Genomic DNA, 27070 nt, shown 5'->3' on the forward strand with positions numbered 1-27070 from the left:
ACAACAGTTACCCCATGCCTGATACAGACTCAATGGACCAGATGGTCTTTACCTGTCCTTTTGTGTAATATTTGTATAAGGGGGTTAGTACAACTCATTCGGCTCACATTCCTATGAGGGGCCCAGCCCAGGATCCCTCGCTGGATCCCCATTTCCATTGCTGAGCCAAGCTGTACACTAGGTTTCCCCTGGCATAAGAAACTGGGGCTGAGGAAATCCCCAGTGTGGGAAATCCTTCCCATTGGCTCCTCTCCCATTGACATCAGGGACAGGATGGACAGAAGTTCCACCCACCCCGGCCTCTGGCAAAATGGGAAGCTCTGCAGAGGCCTGGTGTTTCCGGGTCCTGCCAGACTTCCTATTTCTGTTGGGCCTCCCACGCCCAACTTGCGCACCAGATAGGCCATTAGGATTGAGGATTTTCAGTCTCATTGTGTTTAAATAATCTGTGACACAAGTGATTCCAACATTGAATACCAATCAATGCATTTTCAGTATAGGTTTGACCTATTGCCATGATCTATGTTTACTGCCCGCACAGAAACATAAGCGGGCTGAATTATCAGGCCAACTGCCTGGCAGGAATGGGACAGCAGTGCCATGAAAATGGTGGTCAATGACCTACCGCCCCATTGTGGTCACGGCATTGATCCCCCGGGCCTACAGCTATGCAGGCTGAGTCTGGCAGTAGTCCCATTTGAGCTATTAATCAGCATCCTATGATGTACATTTGAGCAGTCATCTATTCTAACATCACTATTCAATGACATTCCTCCTCCTGCTAAGTGTTGCCAGCCTTTCCTGTTTTTGTTTCAGATTCCCAGCACCTGCAATATTTTGTTTTCTACAAGGATCTGGCCTACTAGCCTGGGTTATATGCTTCTCTTCCTTTTGAAATCCAAGCTTGTGGCGAAAGATTGATTAACAGTACCCTTATAACTAGTCAAAACTGTCAATCAAAGTAGGTTGCCCAACAGGTGTCCTCATCAATTTTTTATACTTGGTAGAACAAAGCAACAATAGGTAGTCTTTCTCCGGTAGAATAAACAAAACAGATACGCTTGTCATCTGTATTACTTGGGAAGCAATCCAGTTGAACAAGAACTCAGACAATTGACTTTGAAGTGTTGTCACATATCGCACAGGGGTATAGGTTTGCTCAATTTTCCCCTCTCCCCCCCCCAACTTCAATGCTAAACTCAGATGACCTGACTTTGCAAACTGAATGCCCCCAAACTGCCGAAAGAATAGCTTCCCTAAGGGACTCGCTGAGATTCCATTAAAAACAATCCTTTGAACGAGTAGTTACAATTTATTTTAAAATGCACACGGGTAGATTTTCATCTGTACCGGCTGGCGGCGGAGCGCAGACCGGAAGATCAGGTGGAGAGGATCAAATGATCATAATGGATCTTGGTTGATTCCTTCCATTTAAATGAGTGTAGGGACGATGAGCCAGGCTCTGTTCTGGGAGTACAATCCTCTGTGCCTGGGTTTCCTGCCAAAGCTCCACCCAGCTCCAGATGGTACAAACAAAAATCTATCCCATAAATGTAGAAAATCTTAAGATCTGAAAATGAACAGACGTTTGTCGCACTCTCATGTGGAATTTATTGCCAATCCTGCCAAAAAACACAATTGTGACAATGGGACAGTTAGGTGATGAAGTTTGCTGCTTGTTTAAAAAACAATGTGACCCGTTTTACCTGCTAATATTGCTGAAAAGTTCTGAGGAGGGAGTTTCATCCAATTTATATTCAGATTAACTTTGCCATTTACTTCTGTCCATTCCACGACATATCCTTGGACCGGGCCTGGTTGTTTGACTGGCTCCATCCACTTGATTACGAACTGCTTGTTTCCAGCATACATAGCTGAGATGTTCCTTGGTGGAGGAAGATCTGTCCATAAATAAAGTGAACAGATTTTTTAAAAAGTGAGTCGAGTGCTTTAGAGATGTACAAGTACAGGCTCTTCTTACAACGCAGCGCATTTATTCATTAGCTGCACCATGCAGGTCAAGAAGGTACCAGGTTCAATATCTGGTCTCTGGCGTTATTTCAACCAGTGCATGGATCGGGTCACTGCAAGTAGTCTCAACACCTCGAGAGTTAGGAAGGGGAAATCAGGCATTGTATCCAGTGATCCCTGCTTCAAATATGCATAGACATAGTATGAGGACAGGTTCAACTATGATGTTCCCCATGGTAGAATATCCTGGCAACACTCATTGTCTTGTCTCAACATCATAAATAATTACTTGGGCAAGGTATTGGCCCAGTGTCCATAGAAACATATCCCAGGATGGAGCCACTGCTTTCAGGAGAGGAGGGAAGAAAATCGCTGATAAAAATTATCTAAATACATTTGGGAACCATTCAAGCAGAATGTTCTGCTGAGGGAGGTGTAATATAAATAATGTTTTATATCGCTTCCTGGAATTTTTTTTCTTCCTCGCCTTCAGGTCTTGACTCATTCTGGTGTACAATTCCACAGCTGCCGATCACACGTGTGGTTTACAGCCATATAGATCAGAAAGGCTTTTGGTTCGAGCCTGGGCTGCACTGAATTACCTGATCTTAGTTGTAGTGGAAATAGGGGCAACATAATCAACCTTAGTGAGGAAACTGAACACAATTTACTTACAACATTAGACTTTGTGGTCTTAAAATGATTTAGCTCCACCTTCGAAAAATAAGATATTGTGCATTACATGATAAAACATTTCTGTCCTTATAAACAGCGTATCATCTGATTTATCATGAGCAATGCCATGCAAGATGCACAAATATTTTTAGAAGATTATGGACCAAACTTTGAAGGATAGGTTCCAATTGACTGTCCTTCATAATGTATCTTCCCTCTTATGAACTTTGGTCTCTATTGTAAAAGGACCTGTTGTCCCAAATTACCCATTTGAATCCTGTTTGACACCTATCTTTTTGCAATTGTTAACTCTCTTTAACCTCACTTGATATATGTTCTTTGGAATTTTGTTAAGGGAAAAGGAAAATCTAGGAGGAGTACTTTTAGTTCAGAAGTAGTTTCCTGTATAATGCTGTCACAGTTTTTGAGGTTTTATGCTAGATGTTAGCCTTGAGTTTTCTCGACTTCTTACCACTGAAATGCCATAAATTCATCAGAAGTGTGGTGGAAACCCTGTTTGCACATGGCAGAAAGTCTGAGGAAAATAAGGCTGTGATATCTGGTTCAGCATCACCAATCAGTCGTAAGCGGACTTCGCATCCCTACATTGCACCTTTATTTTGCCAAGTATCTAGATACATGATAGCATGGCCCAGGGATTGTAACAGAGAATCCTTATTGTGTACACTGGCCACTGGAATACAACTTGCTGCCACATGAATTCTTCTGTCTTTATGTAATAAATGTTATGAATAGATGGATATGTTGATAGGGTGAGATGAAGTGAGGTGAGAGGAGCATAAATGCCAGCATAGACCATTTGGGCCAAATGGCCTGTTTCTGTGCTGTGAAATTCGATGTAATTCTAAGAGGTAAATTCAGCCAGTGTCCCCACCCTGATAAGAATGGGGCTCACGGTGCACAGTTAAACATCCAGCCAATACTTGAAGCCAAGGCTCACACAGGAAGAATGGCCATTTGGACAAGGTGCCAGGGGAAAGCTAGCATTTGTAGTATCTTCGCCCAGCACAAACCAGGGTCTTCAGGAGAAGGAGGAGGATAACTAATTGGTGGGAAATAGGAGGCAATGAACAAAAAAAAGATTTGGCAATGTTTTTTCTTTCTGGTTTTCTCATCTTTCCCCCCACCCAACCCCTGACACTTCCCTCTCATCCCCTTCAAAACGGATGCACCAGACCTTCTTGCAACATTGTAAACAGAAAGGCTTTTTTTTACCTGTGAAATATGATATATGGAGTTGAGTAGGTGGAGAATTCCCCTTGGTGTTGTAAGCAGACACCGTGATGGTACAGCCTATCCTCGGGATGCCCACAGTATACCAGGTGTTCATAGTCTGCTGTGCCCAGTTGCTTGTGTTTTTCTTTGTGTTTTTCTGAAGTGTTACAGTGTAACCCAGGATTCTTCCTCTGCTTTCAAACACCTTGAGGAGCTATAACAGTAAAAGTGATTTAGTTCATTAAATAAGATACCAACGACATCACAATTTTTTAAATACGGCTTTCCACCCTCCAATTCTCACCACTACTATCCAGTTCAAGGGTTTAAGATAATCACATCCTGAAGCTTAGTCATGTTTCCAATTTAGTTGTTTCTCTTTCGAATCAGTTGATTAATTTTTTGTTCATCAGATGAGGAGATGCTAGGGAATGGAATACTGTGTCAATTTATGCACCCAGTCCAGTGTCAGTAGCAAGCACTTCCAAATCAGCTGTAGTAGAGGCCTGATCTGGATTAAGACTCCTAGTGAGTCTTAACTTCAGCTCCAGAACAGCATCCCCTTTTAGTCCAGTATGCCATGATTATTTGCCATCCCAACCCTTCGAGTGAGATTGCCAATATGTAGCAAACTCAAGATGGTTTTGAACTGTCGCCTTGAGCATATTAGGAACCAAGGTGAGAATACCTAAACTAATTTCACAGCCAGCAGACAGATTTGCTCACTGAAACCAATATTATACATATACAATAGCCAGAACTTTTGAAATGCTGGTTTAGATTGATTTGAAGTAGCTAGGATTAGAATTCTGTCTTGGTGATGTGATGGCTTGGTTCTCCAGTGGGCTGCGCTATGGAATGAGGGGATGACGTTTTGCCCTTGTGATTCTCCATGATCATGATCTTGTTAATATGGGCAAGTACAGAGTGGAAGCCAAACTGTTTCTCACAAGGAAGGAGAAAAATCAAAGGGAAAATCAGCTCCATGCACCCTGGTCCCGAGCACCCACTGGGAGTAGATCTCCAACCTCACTCATCAGGAAAATGGAATGTGCTTAGTAGGGAATCTAAAGATGGAACAGATTCTTGTGTGTCTCTTTTTGTTTAATTGATACTACTATGTTCCGTTCTTTCACCTGCAAGGCTTCCCTTCTCGCCCCGCATCATTACCTCTGGTGACCCCCAAGGATCTATCCTTGGCCCCCTCCTATTTCTCATCTACATGCGGCCCCTTGGCGACATCATCCAAAAACACAGCGTCAGTTCCACATGTTCGCTGAGGACACCCAGCTCTACCTCACTACCACTTTTCTTGACCTCTCCACGGTCTCTAAATTGTCAGACAAGATGAGCAGAAATTTTCTCTAATTGAATTTTTGGCAGACCGAAGCCATTGTTTTCAGTCCCTGCCACAAACGCCGTTGCCTTGCCACTGACTCCATCCCTCTCCCTAACTTCTGTTTGAGGCTGAACCAGACTGTTCACAACCTTGGTGTCATATTTGACCGTGAAATGAGCTTTCGACCACATATCCGCAGCAGAACTATGACCGTCTATTTTCATCTCTGTAACACCACCCGTCTCCATCCTTTCCTCAGCTCAGCCAGTGCGGAAGCCCTCATCCATGCTTTTGTTACCTCTAGACTTGACTATTCCAACACACTGCTGGCTGGCCTCCCACAATCTACCCTACGTAAACTAGAGGTGATCCGAAACTCGGCTGCCCGTGTCCTAACTCACACCAAACCTGCTCACCCATCATCCCTGTGCTCTCCGACTTACTGGTTAAGCAACGCCTCGATTTCAAAATTCTCGTCCTTGTTTTCAAATCCCTCCATGGCCTTGCCCCTCCCTAGCTCTGTAATCTCCTTCAGCTCCACAAACCCCAAGATGTCTGCATTCCTCTAATTCTGCCCTCTTGAGCATTCCTGATTATAATCGCTTAACCATTGGTGGCAGTGCCTTCTATTGCCGAAGTCCCAAGCTCTGGAATTACCTGCCTAAACCTCTCCGCCTCTCTTTCCACCTTCAAGACGCTCCTTAAAACCTACCTCTTTGACCATGCTTTTGATCACCTGCCCTAATTTCTCCTTATGTGGCTCGATGTAAAAAAAAATTCTCATAATTACTCCTGTGAAGCGCCTTGGAACGTTTCACTACATTAAAGGCGCTATATAAATACAAGTTGTTGTTTTCAAGTTTCTCTCTTATGCTTTATAGGTTTTAAATATGTGGACTTATATACTCTTCCTTCTCCTTCATCATCATTCTGCTGAAATCACGACTCACCAGGCTTGCCTATTAAGCTGAATTTTCCCAGCTCCGCCAAACTCCTTACCTTTTCTTTCTCCTCCAATGTACAGACTTTAAAACCCAAACTCGGCATCACCTATTTGTTTACTGCCCGAGTTACCTCTTTTCCTACTCTATTCTTCCTACTCTTTTCAAATCTAAGGTGTCTTGAATTTGGCCTTTCATCTAGGATTTAAAAAAATTCTAAATAGGTTGACTGAAGCATTTGGTGGTAAATAGGTACACGATAGAATTGTTTGTTTTTACCACAGTAGGATTAATTTTGTCCTGAAAGAAGAACAATTATTGAAACTTTATTGACAATCAAAGTACAGTTACTTAAAATGGCTTGGTGCCAGTTTTAGAAACATAGAAACATAGAAACATAGAAAATAGGTGCAGGAGTAGGCCATTCGGCCCTTCGAGCCTGCACCACCATTCAATAAGATCATGGCTGATCATTCCCTCAGTACCCCTTTCCTGCTTTCTCTCCATACCCCTTGATCCCTTTAGCCATAAGGGCCATATCTAACTCCCTCTTGAATATATCCAATGAACTGGCATCAACAACTCTGCAGCAGGGAATTCCACAGGTTCACCACTCTCTGAGTGAAGAAGTTTCGCCTCATCTCAGTCCTAAATGGCCTACCCCTTATCCTAAGACTATGTCCCCTGGTTCTGGACTTCCCCAACATTGGAAACATTCTTCCCGCATCTAATCTGTCTAGTCCAGTCAGAATCTTATATGTTTCTATGAGATCCCCTCTCATCCTTCTAAACTCCAGTGTATAAAGGCCCAGTTGATCCAGTCTCTCCTCATATGTCAGTCCTGGAATCAGTCTGCACCTTCGCTGCACTCCCTCAATAGCAAGAACGTCCTTCCTCAGATAAGGAGACCAAAACTGAACACAATATTCCAGGTGGGGCCTCACCAAGGCCCTGTACAACTGCAGTAAGACTTCACTGCTCCTATACTCAAATCCCCTTGCTATTAAGGCCAACATACCATTTGCCTTCTTTACCGCCTGCTGTACCTGCATGCCAACCTTCAATGACTGATGAACCATGACACCCAGGTCTCGCTAAACCTCCCCTTTTCCTAATCTGCCGCCTTTCAGATAATATTCTGCCTTAGTGTTTTTGCCCCCAAAGTGGATAACCTCACATTTATCCACATTATACTGCATCTGCCATGTATTTGCCCATTCGCCTAATCTGTCCAAATCATCCTACAGCCTCTTAGCGTCCTCCTCACAGCTCACACCGCTACCCAGTTTAGTGTCATCTGCAAACTTGAAGATATTACACTCAATTCCATCATCTAAATCATTAATATATATTGTAAAGAGCTGGAGTCCCAGCACTGAGCCCTGCGGCACTCCACTAGCCACTGCCTGCCATTCTGAAAAGGACCCGTTAATCCTGACTCTCTGCTTCCTGTCTGCCAACCAGTTCTCTATCCACGTCAGTACATTACCCCCAATACCAGGTGCTTTGATTTTGCACACTCTTGTGTGGGACCTTGTCAAAAGCCTTTTGAAAGTCCAAATACACCACATCCACTGGTTCTCCTCTGTCCACTCTACTAGTTACATCCTCAAAAAATTCCAGAAGATTTGTCAACATGATTTCCCCTTCATAAATCCATGCTGACTTGGACCAACCCTATCACTGCTTCCCAAATGCGCTGCTATTTCATCCTTAATAATTGATTCCAACATTTTCCCCACTGCTGATGTCGGGCTAACTGGTCTATAATTACCCGTTTTCTCTCTCCCTCCTTATTTAAAAAGTGGTGTTACATTAGCAACCCTCCAGCCCATAGAAACTGATCCAGAGTCGGGAGACTGTTGGAAAATTATCACCAATGCATCCACTATTTCTAGGGCCACTTCCTTAAGTACTCTGGGATGTAGACTATCAGACCCTGGGGATTTATCGGCCCGTCAATTTCCCTAATACAATTTCCCGCCTAATAAGGATATCCTTCAGTTCCTCCTCATCACTAGACCTTCGGTCCCCTAGTACATCCGGTAGGTTATTTGTGTCTTCCTTTGTGAAGACAGAACCAAAGTACTTGTTCAATTGGTCTGCCATTTCTTTGTTCCCCATTATAAATTCACCCGAATCCGACTGCAAGGGACTTACGTTTGTCTTTGCTAATCTTTTTCTCTTCACATATCTATAGAAGCTTTTGCAGTCATTTTTTATGTTTCTGGCAAGCTTCCTCTCGTACTCTATTTTCCCCCTCCTAATTAAACCCTTTGTCCTCCTCTGCTGTATTCTAAATTTCTCCCAGTCCTCCGGTTTGCTGCTTTTTCTGGCTAATTTGTATGCCTCTTCCTTGGATTTAACACTATCCTTAATTTCCCTTGTTATCCACAGTTGAGCCATCTTCCCCGTTTTATTTTTACTCTAGACAGGGATGTACAATTGTTGAAGTTCGTCCATATGATCTTTAAAGGTTTGCCATTGCCTATTCACCGTCAACCCTTTAAATATCATTTGCCAGTCTAATCTAGCCAATTCGCGCCTCATACCATCAAAGTTACCTTTCCTTAAGTTCAGGACCCTAGTTTCTGAATTAACTGTGTCACTCTCCATCTTAATAAAGAATTCTACCATATTATGGTCACTCTTCTCCAAGGGGCCTCACACAACAAGATTGCTAATTAGTCCCTTCTCATTACACATCACCCAGTCTAGGATGGCCAGCTCTCTGGTTGGTTCCTCGACATATTGGTCGAGAAAACCATCCCTAATACACTCCAGGAAATCCTCCTCCACCGCATTTCTATCAGTTAGGTTAGCCTAATCAATATGTAGATTAAAGTCGCCCATGATTACTGCTGTACCTTTATTGCACACATCCCTTATTTCTTGTTTGATGCTGTCCCCAACCTCACTACTACTATTTGGTGGCCTGTACACAACTCCCACTAGCGTTTTCTGCCCTTTGGTATTCGGTAGCTCCACCCAAACTGATTCCACATCATCCAAGCTAATGTCCTTCCTTACTATTGCATTAATTTCCTCTTTAACCAGCAACGCCATCCCGCCTCCTTTTCCTTTCTGTCTATCCTTCCTAAATGCTGAATACCCTTGGATGTTGAGTTCCCAGCCTTGGTCACCCTGGAGCCATGTCTCCGTGATGCCAATCACATCGTATCCGTTAACTGCTATCTGCGCAGTTAATTCGTCCATCTTATTCTGAATACTCCTCGCATTGAGGCACAGAGCCTTCAGGCTTGTCTTTTTAACACACTTGGACCCTTTAGAATTCTGCTGTAAATTGGCCCTTTTTTTTTTTGCCTTGGGTTTATCTGCCCTCCACTTTTATTATTCTCCTTTCTATCTTTTGCTTCTGTCTCCATTTTATTCCCCTCTGTTTCCCTGCATGGGTTCCCATCCCCCTGCCATATTAGTTTAACTCCTCCAAAACAGCACTAGCAAACACTCCCCCTAGGTCATTGGTTCCTGTCCTGCCCAGGTGCAGACCGTCCGGTTTATACTGGTCCCACCTCCCCCAGAACCAGTTCCAATGTCCCAGGAATTTAAATCCCTCCCTTCTGCACCATTGCTCAAGCCACGTATTCATCTGAGCTATCCTGCGATTCCTACTCTGACTAGCAGGTGGCACTGGTAGCAATCCTGAGATTACTACTTTTGAGGTCCTACTTTTTAATTTAACTCCTAGCTCCCTAAATTCGTCTCGTAGGACCTCATCCCGTTTTTTACCTATATTGTTGGTACCTATATGTACCATGACAACTGGCTGTTCACCCTCCCTTTTTAGAATGTCCTGTATCCACTCCGAGACATCCTTGACCCTTACACCAGGGAGGCAACATATCATCCTGGAGTCTCGGTTGCGGCCGCAGAAACGTCTATCTATTCCCCTTACAATTGAATCCCCTATCACTATTGCTCTCCCACTCTTTTTCCTGCCCTCCTGTGCAGCAGAGCCAGCCACGGTGCCATAGACTTAGCTGCTGCTGCTCTCCTCTGATGAGTCATCCCCCTCAACAGTACTCAAAGCGGTGTATCTGTTTTGCAGGGGGATGACCGCAGGGGACCCCTGCACTACTTTCCTTGCACTGCTCTTCCTGTTGGTCATCCATCCCCTATCTGGCTGTGTACTCTTTACCTGCGGTGAGACCAACTCGCTAAACGTGCTATTCACGTCATTCTCAGCATCGTGGATGCTCCAGAGTGAATCCACCCCCAGCTCCAGTGCCGTAATGCGGTTGGTCAGGAGCTGGAGACGGATACGCTTCCCGCACACATAGTCGTCAGGGACACCGGAAGCGTCCCTGACTTCCCACATAGTACAGGAGGAGCATAGCACCTGTCCGAGCTGTCCTGCCATGACTTAACCCCTACATAATCTTAAATTGGCAACAACAATGCTAAATGTTACTTACTGATAAAGAAAAGAAAAAAGAAAAACTACTCACCAATCACCAGCCAATCACTTAGCCCCTTGGCTGTGACGTCACCTTTCAATTTCTTTCTACTTATTTTTTGGCTTCTTTCCCTGCTGCAGCTGCACAAGCACACCTCTCGACCTCCCGTCTTTTGAAGGCCTGATCTTCGAACACTCTCTTCCTTAGGCGGCTGAAGGCTGCACTGGTGCACTGGAGGCGATGTTGAACCTTGTCGTCGATGTCTGCCCTTGCTGATAATAAGCTCCCGAGATATGGAAAGTGGTCTATGTTGTTCAGGGCCGATCCGTGGATCTTGATGACGGGGGCAGTGCTGTGTGGCGAGGTCAGGTTGGTGGAGGACCTTTGTCTTACGGATGTTCAGTGGAAGGCCCATGCTTTCGTATGCCTTGGTGAAGATGTTGACGATGACTTGGAGTTCAGCCTCTGAATGTGCGCAGATGCACACGTCGTCCGCGTACTGTAGTTCAATGACTGAGGCTGGGGTGGTCTTGGACCTGGCCTGGAGGCGGCGAAGGTTGAACAGGTTCCCACTGGTTCTATAATTTAGTTCCACTCCAGCGGGGAGCTTGTCGAGTGTGAGGTGGAGCATTGCAGCGAGGAAGATTGAGAAGAGAGTTAGCGCGATGATGCAGCCCTGCTTGACCCCGGTTCGGACGTGGATTGGTTCTGAGGTGGATCTGTTGGTCAGGATCACGGCCTGCATGTCGTCGTGGAGCAGGCGGAGGATGGGGGCAGCCAAAACTTTTGGGGGCAGCCAAAACGGAGGAGAACGCTCGATAGTCCCTCGCGGTTAATAGTGTCGAAGGCCTTTGTAAGGTCAAAGAAGGCCATGTACAAGGGTTGGTGCTGTTCCATGCATTTCTCTTGCAGTTGTCGCGCCATAAAGATCATGTCCGTTGTACCCCGTAGTAGACAGAATCCGCACTGCGACTCCGGGAAAAACTCCTCAGTCACAGGGAAAAGACGGTTGAGGAGGATTCTAACGATGACCTTCCCAGCGGCTGATAACAGGGAGATTCCTCTGTAGTTGCCGCAGTCGGACTTGTCCCCTTTTTAAAAGATGGTCACAATTACTGCATCTCTGAGATCTCCCGGCATACTCTCCTCCTTCCAGATGAGAGAGATGAGGTCATGCATTCATGCCTCTCCACCATACTTTAGTGCCTCAGCGGGGATTCCATCTGCTCCCGATGCCGCCTTGTTCTTGAGCTGACGGAGGGCCTTTTCTACCTCATGCAGGGCTGGGGTTTTGCTGAGATGGTGGCGGGTAGCATGCTGCGGGATGGAGTTGAGGACACTCGTGTCAAAGGCAGAGTCTCGGTTAAGGAGATATTTGAAGTGCTCCTTCCAGCGGGTCCTGACTGCCTGTCTTTGATGAGTGTATCCCTGTTCTTGGCCAACAGTGGGGTGGGGCCTTGGGTGCTTGGGCCGTAAGCTGAGGTGAAGAATCTTCGCATATCATGGTTGTCGGCCAGCTGCTGAATTTCCTGTGCTTTCTCCACCCACCATCTATTTTTTAGGTCGCGGGTTTTTTGTTGGACCTCAGCCTTAAGCAGTCTATAAAGTTGCTTTGCTGCTCCCGAGTTGTGTTGTTGTTTTAGATTCAGAAATACCCTGTGCTTGCGATTTATTAGCTCTTGGATCTCCTGGTCATTCTTATCCTGGTTGAGTGATCGAGTGTCTCTTCGCAGGCACTGGTTATGGTGGTCTGGAGGACAGACCAAGCGCAGTGGGCATTCTGTGTCTCGGGGTCATCAAGGGTCACCAGGTTAGCAGTGAGGCGCTGGCTGTATAGGGCTCTCTTAGCAACCTTATGGTCTACAGGGCTGTAGTGATGCTCACCCTCCTGTATGGCTCAGAGACGTGGACCGTATACAGTAGAGATCTCATATTGCTGGAGAAATACCACCAACGATGTCTCCACAAGATCCTGCAAATCCCCTGGGAGGACAGACGCACCAACGTTAGTGTTCTCTATCAGGCCAACATCCCCAGCATCGAAGCACTGACCACACTCAACCAGCTCCATTGGGCGGGCCACATTGTTCACATGCCTGACACAAGACTCCCAAAGCAAGCGCTCTACTTGGAACTCCTACATGGCAAGCAAGCCCCAGGTGGGCAGAGGAAACATTTCAAGGACACCCTCAAAACCTCCTTGATAAAATGCAACATCCCACCGACACCTGGGAATCCTTGGCCAAAGACCACCCTAACTGGAGAAAGATCATCCGGGAAGGCGCTGAGCACCTCTAGTCTCATCGAGGAGAGCATGCAGAAAACAAACGCAGGCAGTGGAAGGAGCTTGCGGCAAACCAGACTCCCCACCCACCCTTTCCTTCAATGATTGTCTGTCCCACCTGTGACAGGGACTGTAATTCCCGTAGTGGACTGTTCAGTCACCTAAGAACTCACTTTTAGAGTGGAAGCAAGTCTTCCTCGATTTCAAGGGACTGCCTATGATGATGATGATGACTTAAAATGGCAGGAGGTACGTGTAATGTAGATGTAAGCAGGTTTTTGAATTCGAGCTGTAAACATCAGAGGAAATATATGTATAAAAATTGCAAGACTCAAGTAGAAGACACTCTTTCCACAGAATAGTTGATATGAGAATTAGACTTTCAACCAAAGCAGTCAAAAGTGAATCAATTTGAATGAATATCTATTTAAGAACACGACTGAAGGTTAATTATTGTTATGGATACTCCCAGATTTACAAAGAATTATCTTCATGGATAAAAGCTATTTTTTAATGTCATATATGTACAAGAACAAAATGTCTTAAACTGACATTCACAGGATTAATATCTGTATCTATAGTTGGCCATCTATGTCATATGACTGAGTGGATCGTGATGCGTGCATGACTGGAAAAATTGTACATGATGACTGAGAAGAACTGACTTGATAAGCTAAATAGCTTTTTCTCATTTCAATTTTTCTTCAGTTCCCAAGATGCCACTACTTTATAGATAAAAATGCAATCATTTGCAGTCACCTGTAAAACTACATACCCTAGCTGATGCGATCAAATGCTGTGCACATTCACAGTTTGGTGTTGGGGCACAGCCGCAGATTAAATGACTACTGTTGAAATTCAATCCCCGATCTTTAATATGAGCCTTGAGTGTGAATTTAATACAGCAACACCTTAATTTCAGATGATAAGAATCATGCTTAATTAGCTTATCTGATGTACAGCTATCGAACAAAGGGCTCTTTTGCTAAATTAACATTTTTTCATATTTTATACCCAGTGTTTATCAGAGGAATGCTCTGTGAGTGCACTCACTCCTCTAATCTTATTTCATTACCATTCCCAGATATTGTGCAGATATTAATCCTGTGAATGTCAGTTTAAGGCATTTTGTTCTTATACATATATGACATAAAAAAATAGCTTTTATCATTCACAATGGCATTTGCATAACCATTGCAACTGACACTTAGCTGGCTTTATCCTGTGTAGGTGTCAGTGAAATCTCTCGCCGCTCCGGCGCCCTAACCTCGCTGCTCCTGCTGTACCTGCCTACTCTCCAATCACCGACCTGGGTTATGGTGATGTCCAATCCAGTCGCCCTCTTCACAGCCGTCACTCTCCAGCATGCACAATGACAACAAATGAAAGCCTTCAGGAGCTCCACGAGACGCAGGGTGGAGAGCTGTCCCTTCACCAAACCTTTCACCAGCTTGTCAATGTCGAAGTGGCAGAAACCGATGACACTCTGGCCATTGATCGCCTCGATCAGATCCCTGACGTTGATCACCTGCGTTTGGTCAATGAGGCTCCCTTGTTTGATTCTCCCTTTGTCAGTGATGGTCAGCCCCAAAGCATCTTCCGACTTGAGGATCGCCACTTCTTTCTTCTGCCCTTTGATGTGAGCAAAGATGAAATCTTTGATGCCGATCTTCCCGCCCAGCAGCTTGTCCATGTCCACCTTGTGGGTGTTCAGGGTGCAGAACAGGATCTCCCACCGGCTCCAGGCCAAACATCTGGCCTACGCGGCCGTACAGCTCCCTCACATTGCCGAACCCCTACTCACGGCCGGTGGCGCTGCCATGCATGAGCTGTGTGTGGAAGGCGAGGCGTGGCCAGAGCAGCGGTGGGTGGGAGGCGGCCCTGTCCCCATCCCCGGACCCCAGGCCCAGCCTGCCGCCCTCTGCCTCATTGTCCTCCACCAGCGGCGCAGCCTTCTTCTGGGACGTTAGGAAAGGGTTTGCAGTGGAAATTTGCAAGAAAATGTTCACACATTACCAGATTTGATGATGCTGCAGGAAGTAAAAAATAAAAAGGGCTCTTTGTCACTGGATAAAATCCTCCCAGCAACAACCGGTCGTGCAAATCTGGCAGAAGATGGCTGACAGGTCAGTAATGTGTAAACCACCCAAAAGAGCTGTATTCAAATACAGAACGAGATGGCAGACCTCAAGAAAGCTGCCAAGGTAAAAAAAAAAAGAACTTGCATTTCTATAGCACCTTTCACAACCTCAGGACATTCCAAAGCACTTTACAGCCAATGAAGCACTTTTAAAGTCTAGTCACTTCAAAAGATTATAGAACATCTTTCTATGACAAGTAGCTGCCCCAAGTAAGCCTTGACCAAAGCATTTCATAATCATAGAAATTTACAGCACCATCATGTCCGCGCCGGCCGACAAAGAGCTATCCCACTTTTCAGTTCTTGGTCCGTAGCGTTTTAGGTTACGGCACTTCAAGTGCATATCCAAGCACTTTTAAAATGTGGTGAGGGTTTATGCCTCTACCACCCTGTCAGGTAGTGAGTTCCAGAACCTCACCACTCTCAAATCCCTCTATACCTCCTACCAATTACTTTAAATCTATGCCCGCCTTGTTGATGATCCGTCTGCTAAGAAAAATAGGACCTTCCTAGCCACTCTATCTAGGCCCCTCATAATTTTATACACCTCAATGAGGTCTCCTCTCAGCCTCCTCTATTCCAAAGAAAACAAACTCAGCCTATCCAATCTTTCCTCATAGCTAAAATTTTCCAGTCCTGGCAACATCCTTGTAAATCTCCTCTGTGCCCTCTCTGGTGCAATCACATCTTTCCTGTAATGTGGTGACTAGAACTGCACGCAGTACTCTAGCTGTGGCCTAACTAGTGTTTTATACAGTTCAAGGCATAACTTCCCTGCTCTTGTATTCTATGCCTCTTCTCATAAAGGCAAATATTCTATATGCCTCCTTAACCAACTTATCTACCTCCCCTGCTACCTTCAGGATGGATGTGCACTCCAAGGTCCATTTGTTCCTCTACACATCTCAGTGTCCTGCCATTTAATGCGTATTCCCTTGCCTTGTTAGCCCTCCTCAAATGCATTAACTCACACTTCTCCAGATTGAATTCCATTTGCCACTGTTCTGCCCACCTGACCAGTTCATTGATATCTTCCTGAAGTCTACAGCTTTCTTCTTCATCCACACAGCCAATTTTTGTATCATCTGCAAACTTCTTAATCATACCCCCTACATTCAGGTCTAAATCATTGATATATACCACAAAAAACAAGGGACCTAGTACTGAGCCCTGTGGGACCCCACTCGAAGCAGCCTTCCAGTCACAAAAGCACCCATCAACCATTACCCTTTGCTTACTGCCTTTGAGCCAATTTTGGATCCAACTTGCCACTTCCTGATAACTTGTCACTCATTTCCTGCTAATTTCCAAACTTACTACCTATTGAATTATTTACCACGCAATGGCACAATGCCCACTAAAACCTAGAATTACAACTTTTGTTAAAGGGGCATCACATGGCAAATCGTTCTAACGGAAACTAGCTGTAAAATACATCATATGCATGTTCATTTACTCATGCTCAGGTTGGTCTGGATGTTGGGCATTTCTATCACTGTATGTGCTCCTTAAACTAACAGCATCTCAGGACTGCTTCTCTAGCATATAATAAAAGGAAGCAGAGCTGAACTGGGGAAGGCTCCAGGAATTGGCTTCTTTTGAGGTGGCATCATTGGCTATGAGAGCACCGAGGGAGTAGCAGAATGGTATAAGCTCAAGACTAGAACCATTCATCCCTTGTAATGCCTTGTCCTCATGGTCACTCACTGACATGCAGTCACAGTAAGAAAATGTTCGCACATTGTTCACACCAGCAGGTACAATACATGGGACAGCTTTTGCTCTCTGGCTGAGATTTGGTTTGGTATTCAATGGGGTGAAATCAGGTTATTCCTGTGAAACTAATTATCACCAGAGCTAATCCTTAACCACTGTTTACACATACTTACTTAGTAAGTAAAACCAGATATTGAATTATTTTATGAATGGCTCATTGATTTAGTAATTGGAATCTCTTACCTTCCATAAGAGAGTGGCTCTCGGGTTATTAGCATCTGACAGATCCATTGTATACCAGACATCCAGTTGTCCTATGGGAACTGTGCAGGGACAAAAAAGAAACTACTGAAGTGACATAATAACCTGGAGTAAAGGTTAATGAAGATTCATTGTAAATGCCCATCATTATATAGGTTTCACTGCATGAATTCCTCTTCAGCACAGTAACGCTTCACTGTATTAGATTTGATATAACACAGATTGTTAATGGGAAAAAAAGAACCAGGGATAAAATAGAAAGATCGACCAACATCATGCACGTATGTGTACAATGTCATCAACAGATCCAATACGGAGGCATGGGCGAGACAGTTCCAAAGTTACCCATTTGCTAGATTCTTAAGTGTTAGTGACTTCCCTTCCTCTCAGAACATAACATAAGAACATAAGAATTAGGAACAGGAGTAGGCCATCTAGCCCCTCGAGCCTGCTCCGCCATTCAACAAGATCATGGCTGATCTGGCCGTGGACTCAGCTCCACTTACCCGCCCGCTTCCCGTAACCCTTAATTCCCTTATTGGTTAAAAATCTATCTATCTGTGATTTGAATACATTCAATGAGCTAGTCTCAACTGCTTCCTTGGGCAGAGAATTCCACAGATTCACAACTCTCTAGGAGAAGAAATTCCTTCTCAACTCGGTTTTAAATTGGCTCCCCCGTATTTTGAGGCTGTGCCCCCTAGTTCTAGTCTCCCCGACCAGTGGAAACAACCTCTCTGCCTCTATCTTGTCTATCCCTTTCATTATTTTAAATGTTTCTATAAGATCACCCCTCATCCTTCTGAACTCCAACGAGTAAAGACCCAGTCTATTCAATCTATCATCATAAGGTAACCCTCTCATCTCCGGAATCAGCCTAGTGAATCGTCTCTGTACCCCCTCCAAAGCTAGTATATCCTTCCTTAAGTTAGGTGACCAAAACTGCACGCAGTACTCCAGGTGCAGCCTCACCAATACCCTATACAGTTGCAGCAGGACCTCCCTACTTTTGTACTCCATCCCTCTCGCAATGAATGCCAACATTCCATTCGCCTTCCTGATTACCTGCTGCATCTGCAAACTAACTTTTTGGGATTCATGCACAAGGACCCCCAGCATGTTGTAATTTCTCCCCATTCAAATAATATTCCCTTTTACTGTTTTTTTTTCCCAAGGTGGATGACCTCACATTTTCCGACATTGGATTCTATCTGCCAAACCTTAGCCCATTCGCTTAACCTATCTAAATCTCTTTGCAGCCTCTCTGTGTCCTCTGCACAACCCGCTTTCCCACTAACCTTTGTGTCATCTGCAAATTTTGTTACACTACACTCTGTCCCCTCTTCCAGGTCATCTATGTGTATTGTAAACAGTTGTGGTCCCAGCACCGATCCCTGTGGCACACTACTAACCACCAAATTCCAACCCGGAAAGGACCCATTTATCCCGACTCTCTGCTTTCTGTTTGCCAGCCAATTCTCGATCCATGCTAATACATTTCCTCTGATTCCGCGTACCTTTATCTTCTGCAGTAACCTTTTGTGTGGCACCTTATCGAATGCCTTTTGGAAATCTAAATACACCACATCCATCGGTACACCTCTATCCACCATGCTCGTTATATTCTCAAAGAATTCCAGTAAATTAGTTAAACATGATTTCCCCTTCATGAATCCATGCTGCGTCTGCTTGATTGCACTATTCCTATCTAGATGTCCTGCTATTTCTTCCTTAATGATAGCTTCAAGCATTTTCCCCACTACAGATGTTAAACTAACCGGCCTATAGTTACCTGCCTTTTGTCTGCCTCCTTTTTTAAACAGAGGCATTACATTAGCTGCTTTCCAATCCGCTGGTACCTCCCCATTGACAAAATGCAGTGCAACAAGCAAGGACTGTGCTTCGTACTTGCTATGACTGCTCAATCTTTGGCCACTTAAAGATTGTTATGCTCTGCACATAACATAGTGTTCATAGGATGTATTCTGACGTAGATGGATTTCAGATTTTAAACGTCAGCATGATTGAGTTGCTGCAGTTATTGGATATATGCCAGAAGTGACAGGAATCGTTTTACACCAACTGAACTCCAACGTGTCTGCTGCCCACAGTGTAATTGTATTACTGTCATACAAATTCAATCGTTTTAATAATGAAAGACATATTTAAATGCATTTCACACCTTTGGTCAAATCATTCATTAGTGCTTCATAAAGAAAGTAAATGAGGTCAACATTCTGTTTTGTGACTGATCAGGAGCTGCCTGAGTCACGAGGCTGGGTGTGATAAGTACAGTATGAGTTACCTACAAATAGGCAACCAGCCAATACTGGTCTCTGCAAACCGCCCTCTAGGATTTTAGTTTCTTGACTCATTTAAAAAGCATTATTCTACAACTTAGTTCTACAGAGACATTCTGGTGCCTCATCCAAGTAGCTGCTCTTCATGCATGAGCCAGTACAGTGAACATTGGCAGAATATTTGACTGTGGGGAGCACGATCCCCTTCTGACTTCCCACATGCACTTTCCAGCAAGAGTCACTGGGTAGTGATTAGGAGCAGGAATTCAGGGGCATTGTGACTATTTTCCATGTCCCTACCACTACCTTGGCTGAGATCAGTTAATTCAACACAACCAAGGATCAAAACTGGGGCCTTCCTGCTCTATATAGTTCATTCCCACATCACTTACCCGCTGAGACAATGGAAGAGTATTTTTCCAATTTTCTTTTGTTCTATTTTCTTTCAAATGAGCAACTTGTGAAATCATAATTAAGAAATGACAATGTGGACCTCCAGAACTGAGACACAGTAAAGGAATCATTCCATGGAGCTGACACAAAACAAATCCAAACAGCACAGCAATGGAGGAGAACTGTACCTGCCTCTGGTGTCTTGCTGACAAAGGAAGGGCTCCAGTCACTCCATAGTCCTTGGGTGTAATTAAACTTACAGCGAACCTGGAACTCGTATTCCGCAAAATGCTCCAAATCAGCCACCTTGCAACTTGTCGAATTGACTACGAATTTCTGAAATCAAACCAGAAGAAAGTATGATGCTCTAGCCAAAAGAAGAGATATCTGCCCGAATACTGCTGGAAAATCAGCCAGTACTTTGTGAGAAATCCAAGCTTTTGTAAGTTATCAAATATATGGAAATATTACAAGTGGAATAAACAGTTTAAAATAAATAAATGCTACCTTTTCCCATTTGCTGTTGGTACTTTGATATCGGATTTCAAACAACTCTGTGTTCTGTTGGTCTTTCCAATATATTGTACTAATTATGGGTGAACTGTTGCTGAATTCTATCTTACTGATATTGGGAGGATTGGGTTTCACTGAAAAAAAAAGATTGAAGCTACAGTTACTGTATTGGTATTAAAATATCGATATACAAATAAGACCAAGCATTGATTCAATGTAGAATTAAAAAGTATGTGCACTGATTCTGATTGACAGCATCATATAAAGGCACAGAATGTATGCTGTGGGATGTTGGAATAACCAAATGCTTAACGTGTTCATCAGAAATTCTTTCCTGCTATTTTAGCAGTGGCATTAGCTCATTGATCTTAATTATGTTAATATTGTCAGTGGGTGCAAGGTTCGTACCTCACTTCAGACAGTCTTGGTGAGTGGAGACTGCGGTCTGGAATTCTGGTTACCTATCCAGTGGGTGCCCTTCCTCTCACTGTATGGGTTATGGGAACCCACTAAACCCTCCCGCCATACAGAAGCAACCACCCTATCGATTGGTATAAAGATGATTATGGACATGGAAAGAGCTTTCACATTGTGGTCTATCAATCTGTAAATCCTTCCACTACTTCACACTATTCTCTAACGAAAGTGTATGTAAACAACCTATCTTTGTAATTTGGTATCCCACAGCATAAATCCAGGGCTTAAATGTTCAATGCTGTCGTTATATTACACTGAACCACTCCTGCACAAACTTATGCATGTGCAGTTGTTTAAAAGTCACATATCCTCTTCAACACAAAGACTGCCTACCTCCGTAACATCACCAATCTCCGCCCCTGCCTCAACCAATCTGCCGCTGAAACCTTCATCTATGCCTTTATCACCTCCAGACTTGACTATTTTATTGCTCGCCAGACTAGCCTCTCATGCTTCACCTTTCATAAGCTTGAGCTCATCCAAAACTGCTACCAATATTCTAGCCTGCACCATTCCATTTGCCCAGTATTCACTTGATTTACATTGACTCTCGATCCCCAAACGCCACCAATTTAATATTTTCCTCCTCATGTTTAAATCCCTTCATGACCTCATTCTCCCCAATCACTGTAACCACCTACAACCCTCTGAAAACACTGCGTATCTCCAACTCTGACCTTACGCATATCCCACTCCCTTTGTCCCACCATTGGCAATCGTGCTTTCAGCCATCTAGACCCTAAGCTCTGGAATTCCCTCCTTAAACCTCTCCGCCTCTCTACCTCCCTCTTGTCCTTCGAAACCCTCCTGAAAACCTACCTCTGTTAGGTAAAAACTCAGTTAAAAACTGCCAACTTTTTAAGCCGCCTCCCCTAATATCTCCTTTTTTGGTTCGGCCTCAATGTTTTTGTCTGATAACACTCCTGTGACGCGCCTTCAGACGTTTTACTATGTTAAAGGCACTACGTAAATTCAAGTTTTTGAGATTGTACACCCAACTTTAGAATCGCCACTACTACCACTCTTATATTTTTGTAATCTACATTCTGGACAGTACGATCCAGAAATCCCTCATTTTCTCTGGTGCTGCTTGAGTGTGGTCAATAGCTGCTCAGACATAGATTCTCTGCTCCAGAATCTGCGTTTTCTGAGACTTAGTTCAAATTTGCTGCCACTGGATACACTGAGGATCCATGATGACCCATACATTGCACTCCACACAAATCACTAAGGTCCCCTGTATTGCCATCCCTCGGTGTCTAACTTAAAAAATGTATGTAGTGTTAGCCTGAACTCGCACTAGCAGCAGACTCCTGCAAGAATCAAACTCTTCTTACTCACTTCACACAAATATTAATTCTAGGGTGAAAAATTCACCTTCAAACTCAAGGTTGAATTCAGTCTATGGCTGAAATCTCATGGAGGCTAAACTCCACATTCTTCGGGCCTCTCACGCACTACTGGCATCTTGCAGCTCAATACTTCTGCTCTACTAGTTAAATAGTTCAGCATTCTATTTGCCATGTTCATTGCTGCTCTGTATTGACTGGACATATTAAACACTGGATCTAGTAATAGATCTCTTTCACCCCTTAGTTACTTTAACATATTTCAAGGAATAATTTATGACACCCATGTATTCTTCCTATGCAAGGTGCAATTACCAGATTTATTTCTATTCATGCATCTTCTCTGATAGTTACAGGTAGTCTAGAAAGGCAAGATATGAAAAAACCACATTGTTAGCATGTAATATTGCTTTCGTGACCAGAAAATATACTGGTTGCCATTACTGGGGTTAGTTATTTGCGTATTTACTCTGGGTCACCCAGAGGGAAAATTAGTGGCAGAATGACCTCCAGGCCAGTATTGTGCAGCTATTTTCAAAACAATATTGGCCAAGTTCTAGGATTATATGGAACAAGTCACCCAGCCTTTTGGCCTAGCATGATCTATGGTACAGAGTGCAAGTATAAACATTTTTTAAAAACTGCCACAAACCAATCTCATCCAAGGTGAAGTTCATGACTGCCGAAGACTGATACCCCAGTTGGTTTGAAGCAGTTACCCAAGCTGAATAAACGGAGTATGGGTCAAAACTGTGCCCAGATTCACAAGCAAAGCCCAGCCTTTGGTGTTCTAGAGTCTTCCTGTGCTTTGTGCATTTTCCAGTTGACGGCTCTGCAGAGGTAGCTGAGGCAATGTAACTGTGTGACTCATTTCTGAACCTGAAACATTTATTAGACGTGATTGTTAAAACATATCTGTACATTTAAAATGAAAGCTGCAGCACTTCATTCTTTGCACTGAAAAAAACATCAATAGCAATAACTAAGGTGTTAGTTTGAGTTCAACATTTCCCAGATATGCTGCAAAACACAGATCATAGTTAAAACATTTAACACCCACATGATTGATATCTGCTGAGCTGCTCGTTTCATTGCAAGGCGGCAGCGGTCCATTTTGCCAGAATTCCAAAGCACCATGCCACATTGTCAAACCCATGATCCTCTGCATGTATATTCCTGTCCTCAGCTGAGCCACTGTAGAGACATGCCCAGGCAAATATGTTTGCATATTGGACAGTATAACATAAGGGTGCAGCCAGAGGCAGTCCAATAAGGACAGGTGTCTTACAAATTTGGCACCAGCGGCTGATGGGAACATAGGCACATAGGTTCCTCACAGTGAGGAGAAGTCATCAATTTACAACTAAAAGAGAGCATGAAGAGAGGTTTGGAGGCATTTCTTTGCACAGATTGTTGTTGGAGCACAGAATACTTTGCCAAAAAGAAGTGGTTAGGGCAGAGACCATTGCATGTTTTATTGGGAAAAATTGGATAAATATTTGAAACATAGGAATATACAGAGCTATGGAGGGTACAGGGGGCAGTAGGATTAGTTTTGAATTGCTCTAGCAAAGAAATAGCTTCCTTCAACCACAATGGTTGCTGCACTGTGGGGGCAAGGAGGTTGTTGGGGGGTATGGGGTACGTGGTGGGGGAGGTGATTTGGAGATCAGGGAGCATTTATGCAGAATTTTCCCTCAAAAAAATGTAAATAGATGAGGCAGTTTCCACAATTGGGTAGTTTGTGGAAGCAGCAAGCTTTAAAGTAGAATGGCTTTATTCCGTGCTTTCTTATGTGTCTCTATCATTCAGTTAATGTTTAAGGGCAACGCCAGTGTTGAATCTGGAGAATTATCTTACCACAATATGTAATTTGTACTGATGTGCGTGACTTGTCCTACATCCCAGCTGCACGATACATCACCGTCTCTTCCATTCTGAATGCATTTCAGGTTTCTGGGCTGATCTGGAGGATCTGAAATGGCAGAATTTGGAATTTTTGATGTAGAATCATTTCAAAGAATTTTTAAACATGTTTATTATAACATCAAAAGTGCTTTACACAACGAATTTGTGATGGGCAGAGACAGGCAGAAACGAGAATCATTTTGTGCCAGTAATGTTGCACAAACAGCAATAAAAGTTAATAAACAATTAATCTTAAATAAAGACAGAAAATGCTGGAAATACACATCAGGCCAGTAAGCATTTGTAAATAAAAAAGATATGTTAAGATTTTGATATAACATCTTGCCTCAGAACTGAAAGCTGTAAAATAACCAAGACCCTTTGACAGGTGTTGTTTTGTGTGCTATTCATTGAGGGAAGGATGTTGACAATAGGACTAGAAGAACTCCCTACTTTTTTTCAAAGTAGTGCCATGGGATCCTTAAAAAACACCTGAACCATCAGAACAGATAAATTTGGTTTAAAGTCTAATCTAAAGGACAGCATTTGCAACAATGCAGCAATCCCGCAGTATCTGATTAGACTGGACTGGCAGCTCAAATTCTGGTATGGGACCTACAAGCTTCTGACCCAGAACTGAGAGTGCTACCAAGTGACCCAAGTCGATTTTGGTTTCCCATCACGAAAGGCAAGAGGTGGGGGGGCCGCAAGTGCAATGGCTGCTCAGAGGAGTCAATAGGGAATCTGTCCCTGCTTATGGGTCGTTGCTTCTTTACACGAGTGAGATTGGTTGCCAGTGTGACACGTGCTTCCCCATTGGCAGCTCGCCGATTTGGAGGCAGGAAATTGGGTGCTGCTACAGGATTAAGGGCTTGCAACAGCTTAAAGAGGAGATGCACTTGTGTGGCCAATGCTGTGGGGCTGTCAAAAGATACCAGAGTTACCGCCGGGTCCTGAGGTTTACAGGTACAGCAATGGAGAAGTTTGGGAGAGGAGCGATGGCTGCTTCCTCTTGGATAGTTGGTAGGTTCCAAAGCAAGTTGGTGAATGAGCATGAGGTGGTACATGGGCATGAAGCAAGAGTTGGTACATGGGCATGGAGAGAGAGGTGGTACATGGGCATGGAGAGAGAGGTGGTACATGGGCATGGAGAGAGAGGTGGTATATGGGCATGGAGAGAGAGGTAGTACATGGGCATGGAGAGAGGTAGTACATGGGCATGGAGAGAGAGGTAGTACATAGGCATGGAGAGAGAGGTGGTATATGGGCATGGAGATAGAGGTAGTACATGGGCATGGAGAGGTGGTGCATGGGCATGGAGAGAGAGGTAGTACATGGGAATGGAGAGAGATGTGGTACATGGGCATGGAGAGAGAGGTAGTACATGGGCATGGAGAGAGAGGTAGCACATGGGCATGAAGCGAGAGGTAGTACATGGGCATGGAGAGAGAGGTGGTACATGGGCATGGAGAGAGAGGTGGTACATGGGCATGGAGAGAGAGGTAGTACATGGGCATGGAGAGAGAGGTAGTACATGGACATGGAGAGAGGTGGTACATGGGCATGGAGCCAGAGGTGGTACACAGGCATGCGATCAGCATGATCTTCAGGATCTTGCTGCAGTGCAGAAAGAAATGTATTGACCTTACCACGAGTGCCAAGGCACCCCTTCACATCACTCATTTTTTCTGCACAGCCTTGCAAAATCCTACACAACAGGAGGGAGAGGATTAGCACGGGAGGAGGGTCTGCTAGACACACTGCAAATACTCACCACGATGGACGAAGCTGCCATTGACATAATCTGAAGACACACAGCAATCAGCTGTGTGTCTGACATTTGATTTTCCACCTGCTACCATCCCGTTTTTGACGGCAAATTGAGAGGTTAGGAAAACAAAATCATCGCTACTGATTTTAAAGGCAGTCACAACAATTGTGCAAAAGATCCTTTGATGCTGCATTAGAGAGCCAAGGGGGCTGAAGAGATGCCTGAGAGAGAAAATGGGAAAAGAGATGCTTCCATCAACTTGCCCTGTGATTTACACCGGCACCATCTGTGGCAAGCACTGTCGCTCGAGAATTGGATTCTTCATGATGTTGAAGATGGTAAAGGAACTGAACTGTTTTGCCATTGACACCATCATCTTGTGAGATGGGCGGTTGCCATAGTTATCCCAAAATTGAGAAGCTTACAAAATTTAGTAATTAGCCATAACATTCTACACTCAATTCAATCAATAAAATTAAAAATACCACTTACTGCCAGCTTTAATGTCAATTCCACAAATCAAATATTCAGTGTTGCAGTGCAGCTTACAGGCAAAACTGGACTTGGGGTTTTCAAACTTTGGAATGTGTGCAGTAACTGCATTGGTGGAGATCTGTACAGTCATAAGCCGCTTGGTATTGTCTTTAATAATACATAGCTGTTGAGCTGTACACTCGTTGTAAAATGATTCCTTTAAGATGCACGATATGTTAATGCTCGATCCAAGTCTTATTATGGACGCAGGGCTGACTCGCATTTCCCCATTAGCACAGGATTCTGGAACAAGATTGTGTCATTTTTAAAATCATGTAAAAAATCTAGAAAAGCTATTGACAATACCAGCAGATAACGTTTTCGTATGATATTTCTCCTTCTGCTATTGTAATGCAAATGTCAACATATTTATTTGAATGTGTTAAGATTTGTCTGCTAATATTGCCAACAGTAACGTCTATTATTATGTTATTATGTCCTTACAATGTAGATCTTCTTTCCTGACATTAGAATAATGACTGCACTTCAAAAGTACTTCAATGACTATGAAGCGCTTTGGAACATCCTGAGGGTGGGAAAGGTGCAATATAATTGCAATTCTTTCCTTCTTTCTTTATGGATGAAGCCTCTCTATCTTCTCCTTTAATAAGCTGTGTTTGGTCAGTAGCAGATAAGACATGGTGAGGAATTATATCCCATGAACAGGATGGCTTGATAACTCAAGCAAATATTTACTAATGACTTACAGTCAGTGCCATGGGTAGACTACCAATTGTATCCCAGAGTTCTTTGTTGGGTATTGATTTATAACATTCCTAGATAAGTAATTAAAATGAGTGTTCCCTGGATTGCTTAGCAGCAAATGTACCATGGTGAGACTATG

General features: G+C 43.9%; 1 protein-coding gene and 1 pseudogene across 1 annotated transcript in view; both read right to left on the reverse strand.

Annotated features, from left to right (window-relative positions):
- Positions 1 to 27070, reverse strand: part of il12rb2 (interleukin 12 receptor, beta 2a) — a 102586-nt gene that overhangs the window by 26252 nt on the left and 49264 nt on the right. The window contains exons 5-12 of the mRNA XM_070888238.1: positions 26185 to 26469; positions 23874 to 23988; positions 22666 to 22892; positions 20182 to 20321; positions 19863 to 20010; positions 16964 to 17043; positions 3883 to 4096; positions 1707 to 1901 (exon numbers count right to left, since the gene is read on the reverse strand). Coding sequence (XP_070744339.1) covers positions 1707 to 1901; positions 3883 to 4096; positions 16964 to 17043; positions 19863 to 20010; positions 20182 to 20321; positions 22666 to 22892; positions 23874 to 23988; positions 26185 to 26469 — 1404 coding nt within the window. The remainder of the gene's footprint in view (positions 1 to 1706; positions 1902 to 3882; positions 4097 to 16963; positions 17044 to 19862; positions 20011 to 20181; positions 20322 to 22665; positions 22893 to 23873; positions 23989 to 26184; positions 26470 to 27070) is intronic.
- LOC139268346 (PDZ domain-containing protein GIPC1 pseudogene) lies at positions 14072 to 16717 on the reverse strand (annotated as a pseudogene).

The sequence above is a fragment of the Pristiophorus japonicus genome, chromosome 8 (assembly GCF_044704955.1).
Source record: "Pristiophorus japonicus isolate sPriJap1 chromosome 8, sPriJap1.hap1, whole genome shotgun sequence".
Classification (NCBI taxonomy): domain Eukaryota; kingdom Metazoa; phylum Chordata; class Chondrichthyes; family Pristiophoridae; genus Pristiophorus; species Pristiophorus japonicus.